This window comes from Pipistrellus kuhlii, unplaced genomic scaffold, assembly GCF_014108245.1.
Source record: "Pipistrellus kuhlii isolate mPipKuh1 unplaced genomic scaffold, mPipKuh1.p scaffold_m20_p_147, whole genome shotgun sequence".
NCBI lineage: Eukaryota > Metazoa > Chordata > Mammalia > Chiroptera > Vespertilionidae > Pipistrellus > Pipistrellus kuhlii.
The window spans coordinates 165,506-175,003 of NW_023425457.1; the positions used below are offsets into that span (position 1 = coordinate 165,506).

The following is a 9,498-nucleotide window of genomic DNA, read 5'->3' on the forward strand; positions in this document are numbered from 1 at the left end:
CTCGGGGACACGCCCCCCTGTGTGTGACCCCCACTTTACTGGCCAAGGACCCCCCTTTGGGGCCCCCCAGATCCAGCTCCTCTCATTTCCACCCCTCGGGGCTACCCCCGCTTCCAGCCGTGGGGATCCCCAAATCCAGCGGCTCCCGGCCCGCCCTCCCCACCACGTGACCAGGAGGTTGTGCAATCCGGCCCCCTCCCCTGGCCCCCTCCCTGAGGGGATTTTCGAGGAGGGCCGAGCTCCGCACCCCTGCCCCCAGGGGCTGGGCCAAGGTATAAATAGGGGCGGCGGCTGCACCCGCTGGCAGGAACCAGCCCAGCCCCGCCATGCTCGCCCTGGAGGCTGCACAGTGAGTGGGGCCCCTAAACCTGCACATGGGACCCGGCCCCCCATCCCTGCCCTCTGCCAGGCCTCCCCAGCGGCGCTCCCGGCCCGGCTGTCAGCCCCACGGGGGTGTCCACGCTCGCTCCTGCCCCTCTCTCCCCTCCCACCTCTGATTCTCCCCTCCATCCTCCTCCTGTCTCCCCTGGACCCCACCGACCCTCCTGGGAGACCTGCCTCCAGCCCCCGCCACCCACCCACTCCCCTGCCGACAGCTCCAGGGCCCTGCACCCTGTCCCCCTGGCCCCCCGGTCCCTCTGGGTCCCCCGCTCCCTGTGTCTCTCCGTGGTCTGGCTCTGCCTCTTGCTCCCTCTGTCTCAGCCTCCTTCCAATTCTCTGTCCCCCTGTCTTCTCCTGTCCTCCTCCCCCCACACCCCATCCCTCTGTCTCCGGGCTCAGTAAACACTTCGGCATCTGAGCAGCGTCTCCATACCTCTCCCCCTTCCCTCGCTGGCTCTCCCCGTCTCTTCCCCGCGTCTCCCCATCGCTCTCCGGGTCCAAGGTGGACCCATTACACAGACCGGCTGAGGGAGGCCCTCCCTGCCCCCACTCGCCGCGGGCACCCGCATCTCCCCGGGGACTTTCTCTCCCTCACTTTCCCTCCCCCCCCCCCAGCCCCTGCCTATGCAAATCCCAGGGGACGGGGGACATTTGCCTGGCTCCCACCCCCCACTTCCTGTCCCAGGGAGCGAGGGGGGAGCGGGGGCTGGTCTCCCGCAGGAGCCCAGAGCAGAGCAGACGGCGGTCACAGCTGCAGCCATCTCCCCACGGCCCCCCAACCACCCTGACACTCAGGTGGCTGCTGACAGACACCCTGACATGCCCCTGTGTCTCTCCCCCTCCAGGCTGGACGGGCCACACTTCAGCTGTCTGGTGAGTTGAGGTCCTGGGGGCCAGGGCAGGGGCAGGGGGGGGCCCCACATGGCCTACTATGAGCTCCCTGCCTCAGTTTCCCTCTCTGCCCCTTCCTGTCACTCTGTTTTCTGCCCTCTCTCAGCGTCTCCCACCACCGCCCTCCAGCCACTCAGGACCAGGACGGGTGTCTCTCCATGTCTCTCCTCTCTGGCTGCCTTGGCGTGGGCAGGGGTGTGGGGGGCGGGGGCTGGGGGTGGGGGTGGGGGCAGTCTTTTTATCTTTGTCTTTCCATCTCGTTCTCTGTCCAGCGCACAGTCAGCAAACCCATTCCTTCCTCTTCCCTTCTCTTCCTCGCTTCATAGTTTCCAAACTGTAAGTCTGTAACAGGCCAGACACACGAGACTCGACCTACAACCCACAGTCTCGTCCGAGAAAGAAAAGCCTTACTCATAGCCCTAAAAGACAGCCCCTCCCTCCCCCGCACGACGAGTTATGCTTTTTAAAAAGAAAAAAGAAAAAATGAGGCATAACGTGTGTCAGTCAAATGACACATCTTGTGGACGGCGCGGTGAGGGCCGACCCAGGCACACACCTGCGCAACCACTAACCAGCGAGACCCGTGCTCCGTCAGCCGGGAATGCCCCCTGCCCTCCCGTCCATCCCCCCGACCCGACTTTCCCACCACGAATCCCTTCTGCCTGGCGTTGGACTTTCCGCGGAGGGAATCACAGAGGGTCCCCTTTGGGGTCTGGCTTCCTCTGCTCAGCCTGGAGTGCGTGCCGGGCTCTGCTGGCCCTTTTTCCTGGCTGCGTAGTACTCCGCCTCTGGCCGCCCCAGGGCCTGTGTCCCCCGCCCCATGGCCAGGGGCTGCGTCCCCGCTGGCGCTGCTCACAGGCGGCTCTGGGTGTGTTCTTGGGCAAGGCTGCTTTGTGGCCGGGCGTTTTCCTGGGTAAATCTGGGCGTGAGGCTGCTGGCTGGGGGCTGGGATAGCTCCCGCGTTGGCCTTGACTGGCTAAAGCGAGATGACGCTTGAGATGGACGGACGGGGTGACTCGGAGGTGGATCCAGGCAGCGCGGAGACTGAAGGAGCCCTCCGCCCTCGCACCCTTAACCCCGCCGCCCGGGCAGGGAGGCGGGGGGAGCCCATGGCCATGACGGAGCCCCGGGAGGCCCTGTCTCAGCAGGAGCGGCTGCTCCCTCTCCCTCCCTCCCTCCCTCCCTCCCTCCCTCCCTCTCTCTCTCTCTGTCTCTCCGGGTCTTCGCGGGTGTCTGCCGTGTTGTCTGTGTCCTCTCTCCGTCTCTCTGTGCGTCTCTGTCTGTCTGTCTGTCTCTTTCTGTCTCTGTGCGCTTCTCTCTTTGAGTCCCCCTGTCTGTGGGATTGGTCGTGAGCAGCTTTCTCTGTCTGGGCCTCTCCCCGCCTCTCCCCTGCCCCTGCGGGGGTCTCCCTGCTGGTCCTGGATGGGGTGGGGGCTCCTCACAGCCCGCTGACCCCTCCCCCCCCCCCCCTTCAGCAGTACCCAGATGGCATTTTCTACGACTTGGACAGCTGTAAGCACCCCGGCTACCCCGAATCAGAGGGGGCTCCTGGTGAGTGGCCCCGGCCCAGACCCCTCGCACACGCCCTGTGGGCCCATTTCACAGACGGGGAGCTGAGGCCCAGCGGGGGGCGGGTCGTGGGGGGGGGCGGTCCCATTGCTCAGCAGGGCGAGGCCAGCCAGGGCCCCCGCCTCCTCCCTTTCCTCCCTGGCCAGCCGCCCATGCAAACCCGGGGGTCAGCCATTTGCATGGCCCACAATGGCCCTCTGTGCTGGTGCCGCCCGTGGGACGGGGGCCGAGGCCCCCCCCCACCCCTCCCCCGGCTTCTGACTCCAGCCCTCCTCCCCCCCAGACTCCCTGTGGGGCTGGACGGAGGTCCCGGCGGCGCCCCCCGCCTCCTACGAAGCCTTCGACCCCGCCACGGCCGTCTTCAGCCACCCCCAGGACGCCCCGCTCTGCTACGGGCCCTCCCCCGCCTACAGCCCCGCGGGCGGCCTCGCCCCGGCCGCCAGCCTGGAGGCCCCGGGGCCCGGCTTCCCGGCCTACCCCACGGAGGACTTCGCCTGCCAGGTGAGGGGCGGGGGTCGCTGACACCCCCATCAGGCGACTGAGGTGTGCTGGCTCCTCCAGGCGCCGCACTATGCCCCCCTCCCCCCTCCCTCCCCTCTCCCACAGCCCTCTGAGGCTCAGAGCTGTCACTGCTGCAAAACCAGTGACGGGGACACAGGCAGGAGCCAGGGGGCAGCGCGGTGGCTGTGGGAGGCCTGGGGCGGCTTCCATGGAGGTGGCCTGGCGTCCCCCGGCCACGCCATGGCAGTCCCAGCTGAGGTCAGGCTGGAAACGGACGGGGGAGGTCCCAGGAGGAGGAAGCCGAGGGAGGGAGGGAGGGAGGGAGGGAGAGCAGGGGACCCCCCCCCCCCGCCCCGACGGCAGGTGACCCTGACCTCCCGCAGGCCCTGGGCACCCCGGCGTACGCCCCGTACCCCAGCCCCGTGCTGTCGGAAGAGGAGGACCTGTTGCTGGACAACCCCGCCCTGGAGGTCTCGGACAGCGAGTCGGACGAGGCCCTCGTGGCTGGCCCCGAGGGGAGGGCATCCGAGGCAGGTAAGTGGGAGCCGGCCGGTGGGACCCCCACAGGAGGCGGGAGGAGGGGGCTGGAGGACCCCAGCCCTGAGGGCACCCAGGCTGTGTGAGCGGGGCGGGGCCTCTGCCTGCCTCTGCACCTTACCCTCCTGTCTGTACGGGGTGACGGCCGTGGTGGCTGTCACTGGTGTTTGGGGAGGACAGTGGGAGGACAGTGTGAGGTAATGGCGAGTGCTGAGTAAGTCTTCACCTCCGTCATCAGCACAGCAGAAATCTTCCCAGTCTCCGCCCCAGCCAGCAGCCCCGCGTCAGGCCACATGCCCTATGCACAGCCTCTGGGAGGCTGGGGCTGGACCTAAGCCACTTTCTGTCTGGGCCTCAGTCTCCCATCTATAAAATGGGTTGTCACCGTCACCCCACCCCATGGGGCTGTGGTGAAGACGAAATGAGCTCAGAATTGTGGAGCACCCGGCACGGAGTTTGTAAAAGTAAAACACACACACACACACACACACACACACACGCGCGCGCGCGCGCGCACATGCGCACACGCACACACACGCATGCACACGTGCACACGCACACACTCGCGCGCGTGCACACACACACACACACACACACACACACGTAAGCCTCGTTTACAGCTGAGGAGCGGCCGCTCAGAGAGGTTAAGTCAGCACCCCAGGGTCACACAGCTGGGAAATGGCAGCGGTGGGGTTCCTGTACTCGGTGCCCTGCTGTGACCCCCGGGCCCTGCTCTGAAGTGAGGTGGGGGGGAGCTAGCTGCTTGTAGGAGCCCAGCATTCAGGCCCCCGGGGCCTCTCCCAGGATCCCAGTCCCTCTGGGCTGTGAGGCTGGGGGACCCGGAGCTGGAGACTAGCCAGGCTGACTTTCCACCACCATCAGCTCTGTGTGGTGAGTCTTTAAAAAAAAAAAAAAAGTATTTTTATTTATTTCAGAGAGGAAGGGAGAGAGAAACATCAATGATGAGAGAGAATCATTGATCAGCTGCCTCCTACACACCCCCCACTGGGATCCAGCCCGCACCCCGGGCATGTGCCCTGAGCGGAGTCAAACCTGCGACCCGATGCTCTATCCACTGACCCACACCGGCTGGGGCTGCCCAGTGAGCCTTTGAGGAGCCCTGTCAGCCCATTTCACAGCTTCCCTCCTCCATGTGCTCCACAATGCAGATTCCTAGGCGCTGGGCCTGTGAAAGAAAGCAGGAAGGGCCATGGGGTTCTGGGGGGGACAGCTTCTGGGATGGGGAGGGGGGGGGTGCAGACAGAGCCAGGCAGGGGTACCTCTCAGCCACCTGCCTCACCCCAGGTCTCTCCCTGGGGGACTGAGGCTGGGGGACTGAGGTGGGGGACCTCCCTGACGTCCCGCCCCCCCCCCCCCAGGGGCCCGCAAGAAGCTGCGCCTGTACCAGTTCCTGCTGGGGCTGCTGACGCGCGGCGACATGCGCGAGTGCGTGTGGTGGGTGGAGCCGGGCGCTGGCGTCTTCCAGTTCTCGTCCAAGCACAAGGAGCTGCTGGCGCGCCGCTGGGGCCAGCAGAAGGGCAACCGCAAGCGCATGACCTACCAGAAGCTGGCCCGCGCGCTGCGCAACTACGCCAAGACCGGCGAGATCCGCAAGGTCAAGCGCAAGCTCACCTACCAGTTTGACATGGCGCTGCTGCCGGCCGCCCGCCGGGCCTGAGCCCGGGCTCCAGGCCGCTGTCTCACCTCGGTGTCCCCTCGCCCTAGGTCCTAGGACCCGTGGATCCCCCACGCTGTGGGGGTGGGGGGCTGCCCTCACCCCTCAGCCCTGCCCGGGGCCCCAGGATCTTTGCGGCCTGGGCCACACGCAGGACTGGAGAGTCTGTGTGGAGTGGGGCGGGCTTCCCGGGGATCCCCCAGCCAGGCTGGGGGGCCTCTGTGTGTCTGTGATCCCACAATCCCATCTGGGGGCGGGTGAGCCCACAGATCTTTCCACCAGGAGGGGGCGCTGCCAGCAGGCCAAGGCCCCTGCTCCTGTGAGTCCCTCCTGTCAGATCTGAGGTCTAGTGAGGACGGAGGCCCCTGGGAAGCTCGGATCTCTGTGCCCAGCTGCCACTCGCGTCCTGTCTGTCCCCCCAAACCCCTCGGTCATCTCTGGGGTCCCCGAGTTCTCTGAATCCGCCCTGACACCGCTTTTTTGTGTCTGGAATTCTCCAGCCAGAGCCAGGGAGGCTCACTCTCCCCGCAAACTCTTGTCAGATTTTTTTTGTTTTTTTCGGGGTGGGGGGCACCTCATTGAACCTCGCCATGTCCGGGCCGCCTCTGGTGTCCCCTTGTCTGCCTGGGATTCTCCAGCCACATCTGTGCCCCGCCCTGAGGTCCCCCCATGGGGACCCCACTAGCAGCTGCGTTGTCATGGGAACCCACCCTCTCTTGGGGTGCCCTCTGCGGTCCCAATCTGCGGGTCATTCTGGCCGCTGAGCTGATTTCTGGGTGATCTTGGCAGTCCCCCCCCCCCCCGCCCCCATCATTTCTAACCAGAGGTCGCAGACTGATGACCCCTTCCCCACTCCTTACCCCTCCCCCACCCATGGGGCCAGTCAGGTCCCCCTCCCCGGGCCCTCTCCCGCTGTGGGGTTTTCTTTAGTTTACGGTCACAGTTTTGTTCCTTTGTTTTTGCTTTTGTGTTTGGAGGGGGCATCCAATGTAACTGACATTCCAAAGGAGGGAGATTTCGCAAAATCCCCCAGTTAGAACTTTGCACAATCCAGGGATCGGCTTTGCGGGGTGGAGGCTGGAAGAAGGGGGTACCCCCCCCCACGGGCCCCTGTTCTCCACCTGTCCCGGACCCCACCCCCTTGGCTGTCACGCCCTGGTGGCTTCTCTCGGTGGCCTTGACCCCCAGCCATCTGCAGTTTGACCCCTGGCGTGACCCCAGCTGGGGGGAGCCTGGATCGGCGTGGGCGCTCTGCCTGGAAGCCGAGGCCAGGGGCTGTGGCTGAGCCCGGGGCCCCGTGGCTGGGGGACCTCGAGTCAGAGACGTGCTGCTTGTGGGCCTCCGTTGTCCCTGCTGTGAAAGGGGAGAGGAAGAGGAGGAAGATGGTGAAAGCCACCTTGCAGCCCCGCGGACAGGCCTTCGATGCACCTCCTGAATCCACCGCCCCCCCCCCCCCCCACCGGCCGGAGGAGGCCGAGGAGGGCGCAGCGGGACCCGGAGAGAAGAGGGCCCTGCAGGGGCGCCCGGTGCCCACAGCAGCAAGAGCAGAACGGCCCCCTGCCTTGGGGAGGGGCCAGCCTGGGGGGGGGCCAAGATGTCCTCCTCCTGGGGCCTCCGTTGCAAATGAGGTACCTTCTGCAGAAACCACCATCACCCCAAGTGTGGAATAAACTAAAATAAACAAACCCGGTAGACACCTGTGCCGCTCCCTGGGACCCTGTGTCAGGGACCGCAAGGCTGGCACGCTGGGCCTGCTGGGCCTCGGGGACACCACGACAGGGAGGGGGTAAGGGAGGAGGTGGAGCCAAAACCGGTGTGGCTCAGTGGATAGAGCGTCGGCCTGTGGACTGAAGGGTCTCAGGTTCGATTCCGGTCAAGGGCATGTGCCTTGGTGGCGGGCACATCCCCAGTAGGGCGTGTGCAGGAGGCAGCTGATGGATGATTCTCTCTCATCTCTCTCATCGATGCTTCTAACTCTATCCCTCTCTTCCTCTCTGTAAAAAGTCAATAAAATATATACTTAAAAAAAAGAGAGAGAGAGGAGATACAAGAGGAGTTTAGAGCCAGACGAGGCTGAGCCTTGAAGGCCACGGTAAGGGGCGTGAGCCACAGGCACTGGTGGTTCCGTCCAACATTTGTCTCCTCTCTTCCCGACCAAGGGGACTCTGCCCGCCCTCTCTCCGCTGCCCTTTCTGTCCTCGCTCCCGCCCCTTTCTTTGCCCGCGCGCGCTCTCTGGTCTCTGGCTCCGCCCCTCCCTGGTCTCTGTCCTTCCTCGGGTGTCTGTCCTCCCTCGGGCTGGCGGGGCAGGGCGCCAGGACCCAGGTGGCAGCGCCGCCCTCCTGGCCCCCGCGGCTCTGCCCGCCTCGCCCGCTGGGGAGCTGTGTGGTAGTCTGCCTGGTAACCCGTGACGTCACACGAATGCTGCCTCCGGATTGGCCTGGCCCTCCTTGGAGGCGGGAAGTTTCCGGCTCGTAGGGGGTTTTGGAGAGGGGGAGGGGGAGGGGCGCCGGAAGGACACAGGGAGGGACTTGTGGTCCTCACTGCCCCCCAACCCCATCCTCCTCCTTCACCCCAAGCCCTCCATCCCTCCCCTCCCTCCCCGGCCACCTGGTCCTCTCAGCACCTGGGTCCCCAAAACCCCATCCTCCCTCCCCCTCCCCCACCGAGCGCGCCCCCTCCCGCAGCCGCAGGTCTCCCTGCCGGGAAGGGCGCCAGCGCCCGGGCACCCCTCCAGGGCCTTCCCGGCTCCCGCCCCCGCTGCCGGCACCCGCGTCCGTGCCCGCCGCGCCCGCTCCGGGAACCGGCGTGGAGCCCGGCCGGGCGCGGTCCCAGGAGGGCGCGGGCCAGTCCGGGTCCCAGGGGCCCGGGCCCAGGCCCGGGTGTGCCCACGCCTGGCGGCGGCTCCGGGGCCCAGCGCCCTCCTGGCCGGCTCGGAACCGCCCTCCCCCAGCCCCGGCTCTGGTTTCCCGAAAAGCCCTTACTTGCAGATGCTAAGAATGGCTCTCTAGACCCTGTCCTCTCCCCCCAGCCCCCACCCGCCCCCTTGCCATTCACCCACTTTCCCCCCAGCCCCAGACTCAGGCCCTTATCCTCCTCCTTTCCCCCAGCACCCAAGGTCTGGAGCCCAGGTCCCTTCTGTCCCCAGCCCCAGGCGTCCATGCCCCAGCCCCTCCTCCCTCAGACCCAGGAGTCCTGGACCCCAAGCCCCTCCTCCCTCAGACCCAGGGGTCCAGGCCCCCAGCCCCTCCTCCCTCACACCCAGGAGTCCTGGAACCCAAGCCCCTCCTCCCTCAGACCCAGGGGTCCAGGCCCCCAGCCCCTCCTCCCTCAGACCCAGGGGTCCATGACCCTCCTCCCTCAGACCCAGGGGCCCGGGCCCCCAGCCCCTCCCCCCTCAGACCCAGGGTCCAGGCCCCCAGCCCCTCCTCCCTCAGACCCAGGGGTCCATGCCCCTCCTCCCTCAGACCCAGCAGTCCTGGAACCCAAGCCCCTCCTCCCTCAGACCCAGGGGTCCAGGCCCCAAGCCCCTCCTCCCTCAGACCCAGGCGTCCATGCCCCAGCCCGTCCTCCCTCAGACCCAGGAGTCCTGGACCCCCAGCCCCTCCTCCCTCAGACCCAGGGGTCCATGCCCCAGCCCCTCCTCCCTCAGACCCAGGGGTCCAGCCCCCATCCCCTCCTCCCTCAGACCCAGGCCCCCAGCCCCTCCTCCCTCAGACCCAGGAGTCCAGGCCCCCAGCCCCTCCTCCCTCAGACCCAGGAGTCCATGTCCCCAGCCCCTCCTCCCTCAGACCCAGGCGTCCCAAGCCTCCGGGACCTGGCGTCCAGCCCCTCCTGGTTGGGCTGTCCCTGTTGGCTCCCCGGGCGGACGATGGGCGGGTGGCGAGGCCGGGGAAGCCTCCCGGAGACTCTTGGGAGTTAGCTCACCCTTATAGGGCCGCCCCCG

The 9,498-nt window shown here is 66.7% G+C and overlaps 1 protein-coding gene across 4 annotated transcripts; it reads left to right on the forward strand.

Annotated features, from left to right (window-relative positions):
- Window positions 1-273: 273 nt before the first annotated feature.
- On the forward strand, window positions 274-7,234 carry SPIB (Spi-B transcription factor). Of its 4 annotated transcripts, none has more exons than XM_036437656.2 (6): window positions 274-349; window positions 1,227-1,254; window positions 2,748-2,823; window positions 3,125-3,342; window positions 3,726-3,876; window positions 5,259-5,676. In XM_036437656.2, the coding sequence occupies exons 1-6, from the start codon at window positions 327-329 to the stop codon at window positions 5,555-5,557; spliced, it is 795 nt and encodes a 264-aa protein (XP_036293549.1). In that variant the 5' UTR covers window positions 274-326; the 3' UTR covers window positions 5,558-5,676. The 4 variants fall into 4 exon arrangements, with proteins under 4 accessions (XP_036293549.1, XP_036293550.1, XP_045437608.1 ...); XM_036437657.2 differs by having other exon boundaries at window positions 313-349; window positions 2,751-2,823; window positions 5,259-5,677; XM_045581652.1 differs by lacking the exons at window positions 274-349; window positions 1,227-1,254 and having other exon boundaries at window positions 2,758-2,823; window positions 3,761-3,876; window positions 5,259-7,234.
- The last annotated feature ends 2,264 nt before the right edge of the window (window positions 7,235-9,498 follow it).

Excerpts from the sequence above, each read along its gene's own strand:
- SPIB (XM_036437656.2), top strand. The coding sequence starts at position 327 with ATGCTCGCCCTGGAGGCTGCACA. Across the intron at positions 350-1,226 it reads CTCGCCCTGGAGGCTGCACA|GCTGGACGGGCCACACTTCA; the intron begins GTGAGTGGGGCC and ends CTCCCCCTCCAG. Across the intron at positions 1,255-2,747 it reads GGCCACACTTCAGCTGTCTG|CAGTACCCAGATGGCATTTT; the intron begins GTGAGTTGAGGT and ends CCCCCCCTTCAG.